This window comes from Eutrema salsugineum, unplaced genomic scaffold, assembly GCF_000478725.1.
Source record: "Eutrema salsugineum unplaced genomic scaffold, Eutsalg1_0 scaffold_1, whole genome shotgun sequence".
NCBI classification, from domain to species: Eukaryota; Viridiplantae; Streptophyta; class Magnoliopsida; order Brassicales; family Brassicaceae; genus Eutrema; species Eutrema salsugineum.
Window position 1 is genome coordinate 14,600,145 of NW_006256909.1, and position 16,599 is coordinate 14,616,743.

A 16,599-nucleotide genomic window follows, 5' to 3' on the forward strand; every position below is an offset into this window, starting at 1 on the left:
TGAATGATGATTTCTGATTTAGGTATAGCGTCTGATCGATCTTCTATCTGTATTCAAATTATCAAGAGTGTCGAGGAAAGCCTAGGTGTTCACGGTATTCAGCGATCGTTTATATTCGCAGACGAACATGTAAGTATAACTTCAAAAATAACATCCTGTCTGAATCTTAATATATTATCAATACCATCATTATTTTTTAACTGAAAATCTAGGGTGATTGAATACGTGCATCGATTCCGAATCGTTTAGTAGACCATTATGAAGGCATGATGTGTGATAAAGATTGGTACTTCATTGGTAACTTCAAAATTACTCCACACACGGGAAATTCGAGGATTACAGTCAATGGTCTCCATATCTGTATCGATGAGGATACTCATGTTGAGAAGACATCGCCTAAATCAGATGACCAGTTGTATTCATTTGCTAATTTTAGAAGTGTCCTTGACGAATCTCTGATGGAAAACATAGATGTTGGTATGTTTTCTTAGTATTTTATTATACTCAATTAGATTAATTAATACTCTACTTAATTATATGAATATATTGTTTTATGCTAGTTGAATCGGAGGTATTATCAAAGTTTGTCAATTGGAACGTCAAGACCAATTTTGGATCGGAAATCAGAGAATCAACTCAAGTGTTCTAAAATTTACAATTAGAGATTTCGAGTAAGAATCCATTGATACAAAGACTAATACATACATAAATCTTTACTATCATATTCTCGATGTTAAGGAAAATGATATATTAATTCTGGTTTTTAGGGGTGTCGACATCAATTGCATAGCGTGGGGAAGAGATGCTGAACATTTTGAGTCCTTATGGAAAAATACTCCTCGTCGCAAAATCGTTTTCTGTGTATTGAGATTTTGGGAGGTGTGTCGATATGGAGGTTATTTCTCATTCTATCGACCAACACTATATCAATTTATATTTATATCAATTGTAGCTAATATAATTTTCTATATTGTACAGATGAAATACGTGTTTGTTCTGGTCGAGAATTCTCTGAAATATTGTTCGATCCTCCAATTCCTGAAGTCGAAAATTCTCGTTTTATGCAAGCATTGTTCACCGTTATCATTTTGTAAATTTCCTAAACAAAATTGTTGAATATTCGACTCATTATTTATCTTGTTCTTGCAGGCTTGATTACACAGATGATTTTAACAATATTGAAGATGGCTATTTTTTTATCACTCACCTATTTTTCCTAGCCATTGAATCTATCGATTTCATTTGATGTTTTCATTTATTTTGTTTGACAATTCTGGTTGACTTTTTCTCATTATTTGAATTTTAAAACCCTTTAATTAGATGAAAGAATTATTATACGTATTAAAATTAGAAAATATTAAGATAACACATTAACAATGTGATTGATATTGAAAACATTATTAATTACTAAATTTAGTAGATTAGGGCAATAACCGAGATATTCATAAATTATAGGACTAACGTCTTGATCAACCAAGACCATCACAATTTATTTGTTAAAGGAAGAGTCGAATTTTGGTTACAACACAGAATTTTTTGGCCCATAAGATGTATAAAAATTTTGGGCTCAGATGATATATAATTTAAGTGTAACATAATAAATCGTTTACATCAAACAGAGTTAGAATCAAATCAGTTATTATATATGTTATTGACATACTTTTTAATAATCCAACACGTGGTATTTTTTGACAGAACATTATTAAGAATAACGACATATGCCTGATTATCCATACATTTTTTTTATTTACACTCCAATCGGTTAAGACACAATCGTTTATCGTTTACATGCGGTTTAGGCATTAATACTATCTATATATAATCAAAAATGTTAAGTTTATTGTATATTGGAGATATACATCTACAAAATATTATAGATATACATATATCAAAAACTATAGATATCCATCAATTCAAATCTATTAGAAGTTGTCAGATATTTTTTCAAAAACGCAATGAATACTTAGCCCTTTGAGTAGACTATAGTTTACAAATCAACTTTTCAAATCACCATATATCACCAAAAAAGACAAAACACTACAAAACCATTGATATACAAATTTATTCTAAACACTAAAGACAATATAACGATATCATTCATAACATTCATAATATAAATAAGACATAATCATTCATAACATTCATAATATAAATAAGACATAATGCAATATGCATAGAATCAAACCGAAATAGTAGATTAAACAACAACCGATATCACTTAATAAGTATCATAATATAATATTTTTACAAACATTAAAAAGAAAGATAAGGAATTGACATTCCATCGATGGTGCATTAGTTAAGGCGGTATCGCCTACAAAAAAAAAATCGATATGTTAGATCAATAAACCCTAAAAATCAACTAGCAAAATATGTCAATAAAGAAAAAATAAAGTTAATACTTACTTAGCCCTGAAATCGTCAATCTCATCTTCAATAGGATTACACAGGAAATCAGAGCAAGGAGGGTAAGACCATAGGACAACCGAATTCTTATCAACACCTATCATTAATTTTACGAATCAGAATTAGAAGAATGCAAGATTAGCTATTCTAAAATACTAAAAAAAGGAATAAAAACCTACCTTGACCATTAGTCATCTTCCAAAACCTCAGCACAAACACCACTGACTCACTTTGATTACGCTGATAAACACTATGCAGATTCTTAGCCAAATTCCCACGGGCGATACATGGCAATACACAATCTCTCCTAATTGATTAAAATAGTACAAAAAGGTTCTTCTAGTTTAGATGTCATAAAACCAAAACAATACATTATTATTATTTTTTTTTTTTGCATAAACAAACGACATATGAATATAAACTCATAGATCTTACCCTACATCAAGAAGCTCGAATCGAACATATGTTGCATTATCCTCATAAGCATCGCTGTTGATCTCACAGAGATCACCCATCTTCAACACGGTTCCCATTACATCTATATCGGATACAAAAAAAAGTGATATTAACAAAACGATATATTATACTAAAATTGTCTTAAAACTAACAGATGGTTACCAATATTACCAATTAAAAACTCAAAATCTAATCCGCGAGTCACGATATCAAAGAAGCGTGAGATGCAAGTGTAAATTATGGGTTACTGGAGAGATAGGAATCACGACCGTATGAGATGCGAAAATAAACCGATGCCTGTTTACAGTTATGCAAATCGAACCACTGGCCTTCTTAACAATGAATAGACGAACCCTAAACCAGTAACCTTGTTTAAGTATAGGTCCATGCAGAGCGATTTCATCGGGCATGACAGTTGCGGCAATATGATGACCCTAAGATCAATTTCGCATAAGATCAAGTGTAAAAATCCAAAAGAAAAATTACTTTTAAAAACAACCCTATGAAATATATAAAGAAATAACAACTACATAATGAAATACCTGATCGTCAGCGAGAATCATCTCGATTGTATCACCAAAGAAATTTACATTCTTCCAGAGTCGAACAACTTGCACACGAACTTCACCGCCGGTGGTGTAATAATCTAACCTAGAGATATCAATAACATCAGACATTTTTTTTATCTGTCAAGAATACAAAAGGAAAAGTAAAAAAAAAAGAAGTAAAGAGAACACATATATATACACGTTACATTCTATACAGTTATTTCCTTTTTCAACCCAATAAATTTATGGAAACATACAACATTGAATATGTATTATTAAAATAAAGATTAATTTATTTATAGGTTTTATTTTAAATGACAACAATTGTCTGTCAAAGGCGTCTTTTCATCCGTTAATATATTTTTTCGAGACATTAGCAGCATGCAATATGAGAGAATAAAATCTAATTGCATCTGGTGTACTAAGCATACACGCAAGCGAGATACGCGAGCATACCGAGTCAAAAATAATCAAAAAATATAATAGTTTCTTCAGTATACAATCATCACATCAAGCTAGTGAACGTAATTTTCTTGGAAAATGTTTTTATAAAGCCAAAGAAACAGTTAGGGAGAAGAGTTACTTTGTTGTTTATTTTTAACAATGTATATGAGAAAATGGGGATATATATAAGGGAGAATTGCTTTTATAATGTCAATTGAATTAACATTTGTCTTCTTAATGTTTTCTATTTTTTGTCACTTTTTGACATAGTTACCATTTTAAATCAGTTATGGCAGTTATAATTAAAAATAAATTCGAAACTATATTTTAAATTTTTCGAAAATACCTAAAAAGGAATTTAAAATATTTTTGTATATCATTTATGGAAAGAAAATATTTTTAAAATATTTATAAAATTCGTTCTACGCTTGGTAGAATGCATGTTCTATGTTCTACGTCCACGTAGAATCCCATTTCTATAGTTCTTCACATATTCTACCAGCATGTAGAAGTCGTTTTCTATAGGTCTTTATATCTTCTACCGATTGATAGATTATAACTTCTACTAGATAGACTATATTCTACATGTTAGTAGAATACATCTTCTACCCGTTAGACCAGGTTCTACGTTATTGTAGAATGCATCTTCTACCTATTAGACGTCATTCTACATTAACGTTGAATGTATCTTCTACCTATTAGACTTCATTCTACATTAACGTAGAATGCATCTTCTACCTGTTAGACTGCATTCTACATTAACGTAGAATACATCTTCTACCAAAATCTGAAAAAATCTAGGAAAATTAGTTAACTTCCAGATCTTAAAAATTTCGAAAATCTTTTTTTTTTAATTTGCAACGTTTTTTTTAAGACTAATGCTGTAGCGACGTTTTTTTTTCCTTTTTTTGGCTGTCATCGTTCTCTTCTTCTTCTTTCACATTGATCAAGCAGATTTTTCCTAAAATTACATATTTTCTGCTTCAAACATGCTACATATCTATGTGACTTGTGGTTCATGGAAATCAGAGACAGATAAGAAGTGGATTTTTGTGGCTGATGCAGAAAAATGAGCTAGGTTAGTTGCTGTTGAATCAAATACGACTCTCGCAGAGTTAGAAACAATGGTTCTAGAAGACTATGGAGTAGTCGATCACAAAGCTGAATTTAGTTATCTACCGAGTGATTTGATTGATACTGTAGGCTCTCCATCAGTGAGTATCGCTAATGATCGTCAGCTCAAAAATTTTGTTGGGTACTCTAGGAATAAAACCTCGGTAAATCTGTGTGTGACATTCACTGCATACGTTGAACATCCTGAGATTCCGATTAACATCGAATTGATGATGAAAGCCTCTGATTCAAGCTGTATGAAAAACGATCAGGTTGTAAAGTCAGGCGATGATGATATTAGAGGCATTGGCCATAAAGTTGAGGAAGAGTTTGATGAACCCGTTATGGTTGAGAAAAAAGTTGATGGTGAGCAGAACGTTCGGCTTAACTTGCTTGATGTCGTAAAGAAAGATCAAATTTTTAGAAGCAAAACAGAGTTGAAGGCTTCTTTGGAAATTTCTGCGATGAAGTATAATTTTGACTACAACGTACTGGAATCAACCAAACGTGTGTGGTGTATCCGCTGCAAAGAGAAGTCATGCAACTGGCGTATTCGTGCACAGTGTCTTGAAGGGTCAGAGTATTTCAGAATCAATAAGTATGTGATAACACCGTATTTTGACCACTTTTATGGATCGTTTTGAAATACTTTTTCTATGTTTTTAATTGCTTTTAAGTACTTATATTACGCTTTTCTAGTATTTGTAGTTCCAAGACTCTTTTCAGGAAACTTAGGGAAAAGCTTAACAAAATGGATAGAAAACCAGATTTCAGCTCAGAGTCAAACCGTCCAAAGTTCACCCCTGATTGAAGGCCTTCTCACCGTCTGATCCAGCTCAAATTTGGAGACCTTAAAGATGGAAGTATCAGCTTTCCAGTGCACTTTACAGCTTGGAAATCCAACGGTTAAATCAAAAGATACGCGAAGAGCAAGATGTCCCGTAAACCAGCCGGCAAGCACTTCCATCCGCAGCAACCAAGCAATTTCCCGCGGTCAGAAGCATCCCGACCGCGGCAAACCACTCATTCCCCACGGTCAGAGCCCTCCCGACAGCGGCCAGCAATCTCCGAGCCCAGAAGCCCATTTCTGAAGCCTACAATGATTCCCTCATTTGGAGAAACCCTAAGTGACGTCCAGAGAGGTTTTGAGCACTATAAATACATGTCTTAGGAACCCTAAACGATAGACAATCTCATATCATCTATCATTACTTCATACTTTTATTGTTTTTTGCTTTAGCTTGTAGGGAGAGAGAGATTTGTTCTTTTGAACCCTTGTTCTTTCTTTTTCAATTTCGGTTTCTATTCTACTTATCAATACTATGCTTTTGATTTCGTTCATCATGTCTGAGTAGTTTTATTGTTGGGATTAAGGGATTTTCGATGGGGGATTTATATGTTCGATGAGGATTCCATGAGCTTTTGAGCCGAATCTTAGAACTTTTTCTCCTGAATTCGTTTTTACTGCATGAGAGTAGCGTCATGAACTACAATCTGATCCAGATGCTTAGTGACACGAAATTGTTCATCCGGTGTCAGATCTAGTTTGGGAGAGCAAAACAAACATAGGAGTGGAAACCTACCTATGGGCGATTTGTGAATTAGGACGAGTCTTAAACATAATGCATCTCTTCTCTTCCAGGGCCAGAGTGGAAACCTACTGGTCAGGGTTGAGAGAGATAGTTGTCTATGATCACGACAGTGGCGTATTCATACGTCCGTGACTCCAGTTTGAAAAGTTTAAGCTAAGATCTTATCAATTTTACTCTCTAGCAATGTTTTGAATCGTTCGTACCCCTGAGAAAACTTCCCTGAAGCCCAACACCTTCTTCCTTATTGATTTACACCGATTTTCTTTCAAGCTCTAGTTCAATATTGTCTTTCCTTTTTAGTTCATTTTCATTTAAGCAATTAGAATATCCGTTTTACTCGTTTTTATTCATTTTCGTTAAGTTTAGTTATTAGGTCATTTAACTCACTATTGAACTTAATGAATGTAGAGAGCTAGTTGACTGGAATCAAGATTTAAATTGTTTAAGTTTTGCATGACGGAAAAAGTGGACTAGTATCTCTTGTGCATTGGTGAGAATTTTCTAGACTAAGTTGTGGATTGATGCACTATCTTTGGTCCTAGTTTAGGAGTTCATGTCTATGAGATTTGTGCATTCCCTATTTTTGTTTTCACTTAACCAGTTTAGGCTTTTGCTTTGTTTGAGTACAAACAAAGGTTTAAGTCTGGGGGAGTTGATAACACCGTGTTTTGACCACTTTTATGGATCGTTTTGAAATACTTTTTCTATGTTTTTAATTGCTTTTAAGTACTTTTATCACGTTTTTCTAGTATTTGTAGTTCCAAGACTCTTTTCAGGTAACTTAGGGAAAAGCTTAACAAAATGGATAGAAAACCAGATTTTAGCTCAGAGTCAAACCGTCAGAAGTTCACTCCTGATTGAAGGCCTTCTCACCGTCCGATCCAGCTCAAATTTGGAGACCTTAAAGATGGAAGTATCAGCTTTCCAGCACACTTTACAGCTTGGCAATCCAACGGTTCAATCAAAAGATACGCGAAGAGCAAGATGTCCCGTAAACCAGCCGGCGAGCATTTCCACCAGCGGCCAACAGGCCATTTCCCGCGGTCAGAAGCATCCCGAACGCGGAAAACCACTCATTCCCCGCGGTCACAGCACTCCCGACCGCGGCAAGCCAACTCCAAGCCCAAAAGCCCATTTTTGAAGCCCACAATGATTCCCTCATTTGGAGAAACCCTAAGTGACGTCCAGAGCACTATAAATACATGTTTTAGGAACCCTAATCGACAATCTCATCATCATCTATCATTACTTCATATTTTTATTGTTTTTTTTTATTTAGGTTTTAGGGAGAGAGAGATTTGTTCTCTTGAACCCTTGTTCTTTCTTTTTCAATTTCGGTTTCTATTCTACTTATTTATACTATGTTTTTGATTTCGTTCATCATGTTTGAGTCATTCTATTGTTGGGATTAAGGGATTTTCGATGAGGATTTATATGTTCGATGAGGATTCCATGAGCTTTTGAGCCGAATCTTAGAACTTTTTCTTCTGAATTCGTTTTTACTGCATGAGAGTAGCGTCATGAAATACAATCTGATCCAGATGCTTCGTGACACGAAGGTGCTCATCATGTATCAGATCTAGTTTGGGAGAGCAAAACAAACATAGGAGTGGAAACCTACCTATGGGCGATTTGTGAATGAGGACGAGTCTTAAACATAATGCATCTCTTCTCTTCCAGGGCCAGAGTGGAAACCTACTGGTCAGGGTTGAGAGAGATAATTGTCTATGATCACGACAGTGGCGTATTCATACGTCCGTGACTCCAGTTCGAAAAGTTTAAGCTAAGATCTTATCAATTTTACTCTCTAGCAATGTTTTGAATCGTTCGTACCCCTGAGAAAACTTCCCTGAACCCTAACGCCTTCTTTCCCATTGATTTACACCAATTTTTTTTCAAGCTTTAGTTCAATATTGTCTTTCCTTTTTAGTAGATTTTCATTTAAGCATTAGAATATCCGTTTTTTGCATTTTTATTTATTTTCGTTAAGTTTAGTTAATACGCCATTTAATTCCCGTATTTTCTTTTAAGATTTCGTTTTTACATTTTAAACTCACCAGCAAACCCCCACAAAACCGTTTTGGTTCTAGACTTACTTTATACTTATTTCAAAGGCTTTTTGCAGGAAAAGATCCTCCTTCCCTGTGGATTCGATCCCTAAGTACTATAATCGATCAGCTGTGCACTTGCGGCTATTGATTTTAATTAGGGTATAACTTGACAACCCTTGACACCACACTTCAAGTCAAACGTCAAGTTTTTGGCGCCGTTGCCGGGGAAGGCACGCATTTTCTTTTCTGCAAAACCCCGAGAAAAGTTGGTAAATCGACTCTAGAACCCCCTTTTCTGCAATTTTCCATTTTTCGGTTATTTTGTTTCCATTTCAGAAGATATGGATCCTATAAATCGAAATATACACTATGAGAAAGGTTTCTATAACACTCCTCAAGCCACCAAACGCAGAGAGAAGCAATATCTACGCAATCTCTACGAAGAAACTCGACCCGAAGACTACGGAACGTTCCAGAAGGATCCCTACGCACCTCAAATGGCAAACCCTAGATACTATATGTATCGCCTACCTCACCAAGTTCTCCAGCAAGATGAGAACGTCCAGCTCAGCAACAGACTGAGTCAGCTCGAATGCGTGATCAGACAGTTCATAGAAGCTCAAGCAACCTCTACAACTGCTCTAAACGAAAGGATTGATGGGATATCGAAACTTTTCAATGAAAAAATCGATAACCTAGCCTCACAAGTCAATTCAATAGAAGAACGTGCAACCAAAGATGCAGCTATGATTGCTAACAGGTTCAACAGCATGGAGGAAGAGCAAGCAAAGCACAACTATGAGCTTCGCAACACCAAAAACAAAGTCATGGACCTGGATTTCAAACTCGATGATGTGGATAAAGCCCTAAACGAAGCTAAGAAAGAGTCTTATGACTTTACAGTCGAAGTTTCAGAGAAGGTTTACAAATTCATCGACAAAACTGAAGAGCTTGACTCAACCATGGACAAAGTAGTCTATGCTCTTGATGAAGTTGAAAAAAAGGTTGAGGAGATCATCCAAGGACTTGGAGAGCAGATTCCAGCAACCAAAACTAAAGACTCAAGTCCAGGGAGGAAGTACATCAAGCCAGAAGACCCAGGAGACCATCCAGGAAGCAAAGGAGGAAGCAACAGCAGCAGAGCAACTCGGAGGCAAATCCCCGCGGTCGCATCGGCTCCGACCGCGGCCAACAAGCTCTCTCCCGCGGTCGTGTTAGGCCTGCCCGCGGCCCATGGTCGCTTTCCCGCGGTCACGTCACCTGCAGTCAAGGCCAACCGTAAAAACGTTCCAAAACAGTCCCGTTCAGCTCATACAAGCATCTGTACGTCTGGTACACCTCCTGGGATGACTAAACCACTCCATCAACAACTGGTTTGCTCCATAAGCACCCAAAGATCTGAAGAAGAGGACAAGTCATGGCCTTGCAACATGGCATTGTCTTGTGAAGATGAGTATGAAGAACAATACTCTGAAGATGAAGAGTATGGATTGTTAGTAGAAGATCCAAACGCAGGATATTCCTCAGAAGATGGCTCAGGAGAAATCCAATGGATCACCAACAACATCAGTAGAGAGAAGCTAATGGAGTTCAACAACGTAGTCAGGTCATTCCCTGCTCATTTAAGCTTTGATGAAATCTGGAAACTTGGTCGTTTGCAAGTCTTTTTCAGGTACTGCAAGGAGTCTAAAGAGGATATCCATAGATACTTTATGAGAGCTCGATACATGACAACACCAGAAGCAGCTGTCTATGCGATTCACCTCAAAAATCCGAGAGACTGCAGCCACTACACCAACAAAATCAGCAAAGAAAAGCTCGACGAATTCAATGATGTGGTTCGAAATTTGCCAGAGCTTGCAAGGACTTCATGATAGGCCACTACTTCTGTGAGAGCAAAGAATCAATCCCTGAGATAGAAGACTTGTTCAATCATGCCAGAAGAGGTAAACCTGTTCGAACACTTCACAAAATAGAAGGTGTAGGTCAGTTTCTTATCTCTTGTTCTATTAGAGGAGAAATGTTTAAAAACGTGCTATGTGATTCTGGAGCTTGTCTTAACATGATGTCCAAGGCAATTGCTTTGAGACTTGGTATTAGACACCTGCGCAGGACTAGAGCAAAGTTTAGCCTAGCTGACGATTAAAATGCAACACCTCAAGGAATAGCTCATGAAATTCCTTTGAGAATAGGAGATTGCATAGTGCCTGTCGACTTCTACATTGTCGAGCCGAGAGATGCAACATATCCAGTGATTCTGGGATGGTCTTTTCTAGCAACTTCCGGAGCTATAATGGACTGGCCAAACCGGAGGATTTCATTTGCTAATATCGACAAAGATGTCTTCACAGAAGCTGTTCTATACAACAGCAAAGCAGGAAAACGTCCTGCAACAGAAGAGTTTGAAGAAGAGATTTGGAGTGACGAAGAACCTGCTAAGCAAAGCAAGGAGATGTCGAAAAATACTTGTCTCAGGACAAGGTCTTCTTCATCAGACTAAGCAACGTCCAATACCAAAAGTCGAGCTAAACGACTTAAAACAAAAGCGCTTAATGGGAGGCAACCCATTTAGGTATTGTTTTCTTTAGGATTTTTCTTTCTTTTTCTTTTGATCTTTTTCTTTATCTTAGTTTCAGGTGTTTCTTATAAAACAAAAAAGCCAAAAAAGTCAAAAAACCAGAAAAAACCAAAAAGAAGGATGGTACCTGACTGCTCGGCCCAGCAGGAACCAAGGAGAAGCAAGAAGAGGCCGCGAAATAAGCCCCCGCGGTCGCAGGTGTTCGGACCGCGGGAAACACCCCTTCGACCGCGGTCGCGTAGTCCTGACCGCGGCTTAAGTTCAATATTGTCTTTCCTTTTTAGTAGATTTTCATTTAAGCATTAGAATATCCGTTTTTTGCATTTTTATTTATTTTCGTTAAGTTTAGTAATTACGCCATTTAATTCCCGTATTTTCTTTTAAGATTTCGTTTTTACATTTTAAACTCACCACCAAACCCCCCACAAAACCGTTTTGGTTCTAGACTTCCTTACTTTATACTTATTTCAAAGGCTTTTTGCAGGAAAAAATCCTCATTCCCTGTGGATTCGATCCCTAAGTACTACAATCAATCAGCTGTGCACTTGCGGCTATTGATTTCAATTAGGGTAAAACTTGACAACCCTCGACATCACACATCAAGTCAAACATCAGTATGTCGCTCAACATACATGCGCTCCTTCTAATAAAGACGTAGTCGGTAGGACAGCTTCAGCAAAAACTATTGGTAATCTGATTAAGAATAAGTTTGAGAGTGCTAATGCAGGACCTAGCCCTAGAGAAATAATTCATTTTATTCGTACAGAGCATGGATGTGACATCTCTTACGACCATGCTTGGGAAGCACGTGAGTATGCGATTAGTATTGTTCGAGGCATTCCCGGGAAAAGCTATGCCAAAATTCCTAAATATTTGCACATGCTGAAAGAAGCGAATCCAGGGACCCATACGCAGTATGAAACTGACATTACTGGACGTTTCAAGTTTCTGTTACTCTCTTTCGGTCAATCAGTGCGAGGTTTTTACAAAGCTATTCGCAGAGTGATTGTTGTGGATGGGACATTTTTGAAAAATAAATATAAAGGAGTTTTGCTCGTTGCTACAGCATTAGATGGCAACTCGAACTTATATCCGATCGCATTTGGGGTTGTCGATTCAGAGAACGACCTGTCTTGGGAGTGGTTTATGAGGCAACTAAAAGTTGTCATTGCGGATGAGGTGCGTTTGGCTTTTGTGTCAGATAGAAATGTTTCTGTAATTAAAGCACTTGAGAAAGTGTACCCACAATCTAGCTATGGTATCTGTATCCACCACTTGCTGAATAATGTGATAACATTTTTCAAGACACAGGGTTTGACTGGTTTGATTGTGAAGGCTTCTAAAGAGTACAGAGTTTCTGCTTTTGATACCAAGTTTGCTGCCATTTGTTCTATTAGTCCAGCTGTTGGAAAGTATCTTCAGGACGCTGGTGTTGAGAAATGGGCACGATGCAAATTCCCCGGATTTAGGTACGATGTTAGAACCACTAACCCAGCTGAGTCGATAAATAATAAATTGCTAACTCCTAGAGAGTACCCAGTTATTCCTCTACTCGACAGCATCAGAGAAATGTTAACCAATTGGTTTTTTTAGCGTAAAAAACTTAGCTCAAAGCATCAGGCTCCTCTAACAGTTGAGGTTGAGACGAAGATCGAGAGAAGGATTGATAAGGGTAAAACATTCATTGTTTACCCAGTTAGCCAGGATCGATTTTTGGTCAGAGGTGACAAATATGACTGTCTTGTTGATTTGGACAGAAGAACTTGTTCATGTGGCAAGTACGACTTGCTTAAAATTCCGTGTCGACATGCAATTAAAGCAGCGTTTTCTGTGAACCAGCAGATACACACTCTCACCAATCATTATTACACTACTGAGGCATGGAGAACAGCTTATGAGGAATGCATTAATCCAATTGCAGGTCCTGAGGATGATTGGTGTGTCCCTGATCATGTTGAACATGCCAAAGTTGTAGAACCGGAATCGCGACGAGCAGCAGGACGCAGGAAAAAATGACGATACGAAAGTGTGGAAGACAAGATACGAGCGTCCCAAGGATCACAACGGTCTAAGAAGCAAAAGTGCAGTCGTTGTGGTATCAAAGGACATAAGAGAGGGACATGTGACATGCCAATATAGGCTCTTCTCTATCTCTTTTTTATTGTTATTCGTTTTGCTTATTTGGTTTTCTTATTTATTTTCACTTTATGAAAGATAAATTCTGTACTGATTTTCAAGTTTAAGTGCCAAACTGGAGGTTTAACTTAGTTTAGAGATGCTTTGTACGATATGTGATGAATTTCAGGGTTACAAGTTGTATGAGATTGCAAGGAAACAATTCTCGATTTATTACAATAGTTCTACTGGTTCCCCCTATGCTCATTCGTTCTCTCAGACCTGGGTTCGATACCCCTTGGACGGAGTTCCAGTTTTTTTAAATAAAAACGACTTTACATAGTTAAAAGATATTGCAGGGATACAATTCTCGATTTATTACAATAGCTCTACTGGTTCCCCCTATGCTCATTTGTTCTCTCAGACCTGGGTTCGATACTCCCTAGACGGAGTTTCAGTTGTTTTAAATAAAAACGACTTTACATACTTAAAACATATTGCAAGGATACAATTCTCGATTTATTACAATAGCTCTACTGGTTCCCCCTGCTCATTTGTTTTCTCAGACCTGGGTTCGATACCCCCTGGACGGAGTTCCAGATATATTGCAAGGATACAATTCTTGATTAATTACAATAGCTTTACTGGTTCCCCTTGTGTTCATTCATTCTCTCAGACCCGGGTTCGATACCTCCTGGACGTAGTTCCAGTTTTTTTTTTTGTTTTTTCTTTCTAACCCAAAAAAATGCATTTACTGGGTTCCTCAATCCCAAAAAAACGACTTTCTTATTTTTAAATTTCTAATCTAAAAATTTTATGTAGAATATTTTTTCTTTTACGAGAAAACCTTGTGTTGTTGAATTTTCTGGATCAATGAAAAAAATGAGCAATCAGATCAAGCAACATAAAATCATTACGTCAAGAACACAATGTCAAGCAACGAAACATACGATGCCAAATAAAAAAAAAACTGAACCACCTAAAACGAAATATGTCAAACCTATAACAAGTCTACAATATCATCTGAGCACACTGTTTTCGGAGGCACATACTTTCTCATCCGCTCAATCAATACTGGATCATGTGCTGCTTTCCAAAGATCATAGGTGATCTTCATCCTAGCTGCGTAAATGTTATCGTCGTTAAGCAAAGACAATTGTAGTCCAAGCATGTGACACTCAATGAATTTGAGCGCATAAGCTCCACAATCACATGAGCTCCTATTGATCCCAGGCCTCATCGGAACATACTTCACCGTGTACGGTTTAATAATCAGTTGCTTCTTCTCTTTGTAACTTTGAACTTCCTTCACAACTCTAGGGATGATGTTTGCAAATGCATCCACGTACCGGCTGTGTTTGCCCCCGTCGCAATAAAAAACGTCTACTGTTCTCAGCTCGAAATTGATGCACAAAGATATCCAGTGGTTGTTCTTGACATTGACCAGAGTATATATACGATCAACGTCGACACCCCAAATTTTGTCTGTTCTTCCATGTGCCGGAAGCGCTCCTAATCCATATTGTATGAGCAACTGGTCCACCTGGTATCTTCTTTTATTCATCAGCAATTGTTTGTACGCAGCACCAACTGTGACGCTGAAATTACAGGTCATGAAGCCAACACGAGGATGTGGAAAGCGGTCCAAAGAAGTGTACTCTCGAAATAAGTACATAATTCCATCTATTTCCTGTAACATTAACATCGGTTAACCACATTGGCAAAGTTGAACACGTTATGATTTTTAAGAAAATCAATTTTAAAGGTACTTACCGGAGTGCGCAACCACAATCGTTTATTCATGAGACGATTATCTACTTCTATATTATACACGAGGGGACCAACTAATAAGTCTCTGAAATAATTTAAAAATAAGAATAATACTAATTAATCAAATACGTGGAAGTTCAATATTTTTCTCTAATTTAAAAGTGTATATGACATGACTAAAAAAGTGTTTTAGTGCTTACTCGCGTGTCCGTGACCACTCCTCTACACTTTCCCAATCGCTTTCTGACACATGAATCAATGGGCGATCTGCATCTTCTGACTGTGTCGGATCGTAATCAGCTACAAATGATGATTGAGAAATTTTGTTAAGTGCTTTTGCGAGTAAAGCGTCTTCTGGATCCATTTCCAGGTCGAAATCTATTTCTTGACTGAGAAGCACGTCATGGAGTTCTGTGTTTCCATCTTCCTGATAATGTACAAAATAGTTCTTGTATTATACGAAGAGAAAAAAAAGTGGAACTTAGGAAATTAACAACATGAGTGAGACAAACATATTACATTATTAACATGACATTTTCAAGTTTACCAAAGTCTACATAACAAAATAGATTTTTCAAGCGTAGTTTCTAAACACACATATTACATTTTAAAAATAATACTACCACACACACAAATCTAACAACAATATTATCTTTTATATTATACAGAACACATCGTAGCCTAAAAAAAGACATTATTTTTGATTCTAGGGCATCAGGTCTTAGTATTTCTGCGCTTCCTTACCTTTTTGGAAGGGTGCGAAGCCTCCCCAATGCTTAGAATAGCACCTGCTGACCTCGTTATGGATTTGGAGGCGGCAATTGTTGACGCTTTAGCAGCTAAAGGGATGACACTGGTAGATGGTTTTGCCGGTAAAAGAACGTCACCAGCTGTGCCTGCGAGTGTGAAAAATAAATGCAATGAGATTTTTGCATATAAAGCAATGAAATAATTTGCAAATGTGTGAAACGTTCCAGATAGTGATTTTGCTGCAAATATGGGAACATCATTGGTAGATGTTTTTTGCCGGTAAAGGAACGTCACCAGCTGTACCTGCGAGTGTGAAAAATAAATGCAATGAGATTTTTGCATATAAAGCAATGAAATAATATGCAAATGTGTAAAACGTACCAGATAGTGATTTTGCTGCAAATATGGGAACATCATTGGTAGATGTTTTTGCCGGTAAAGGAACGTCACCAGCTGTGCCTGCGAGTGTGAAAAATAAATACAATGAGATTTTTTGCATATAAAGTAATGAAATAATTTGCAAACGTGTGAGACGTACCAGATAATGATTTTGCTGCGGTGGGAGTAGCAGTAATGAATCCACCTGCTTGGATGGGTTCCATAATCTTCGACTCAAGCATCTCCACTATGTTTTCCATTTTCTTCTCCAACAGCTCTACTCGACTATCAATCTTCGTCTGAAGTCTCTCCTCCAAAGCTTTTAACGAGGTATGCAAAAGTCCTTGGATAAAAGACTTAAAGTCCTCATCGATGGCTTTCGCAGCTGATCGCTCGCA

The 16,599-nt window shown here is 37.1% G+C and overlaps 1 protein-coding gene across 1 annotated transcript; it reads left to right on the top strand.

Moving 5' to 3' along the window:
• The first annotated feature begins 4,978 nt into the window (after positions 1 to 4,978).
• LOC112082036 lies at positions 4,979 to 13,204 on the top strand. The gene is made up of 3 exons (XM_024149122.1): positions 4,979 to 5,333; positions 11,916 to 12,664; positions 12,782 to 13,204. Exons 1-3 carry the CDS (start codon positions 4,979 to 4,981, stop codon positions 13,202 to 13,204), a joined length of 1,527 nt encoding a protein of 508 aa, XP_024004890.1.
• Positions 13,205 to 16,599: the final 3,395 nt, after the last annotated feature.

What these genes read in the sequence shown, in the direction of transcription:
- LOC112082036 (XM_024149122.1), top strand. Translation starts at nt 4,979, where the DNA reads ATGGTTCTAGAAGACTATGGAGTAGTCGATCACAAAGCTGAATTTAGT. An exon ending in GGTTGAGAAAAAAGTTGATG is followed by an intron (nt 5,334 to 11,915) that starts GTGAGCAGAACG and finishes GTGCTAATGCAG; the next exon opens with GACCTAGCCCTAGAGAAATA. An exon ending in TCCCCGGATTTAGGTACGAT is followed by an intron (nt 12,665 to 12,781) that starts GTTAGAACCACT and finishes TGGTTTTTTTAG; the next exon opens with CGTAAAAAACTTAGCTCAAA.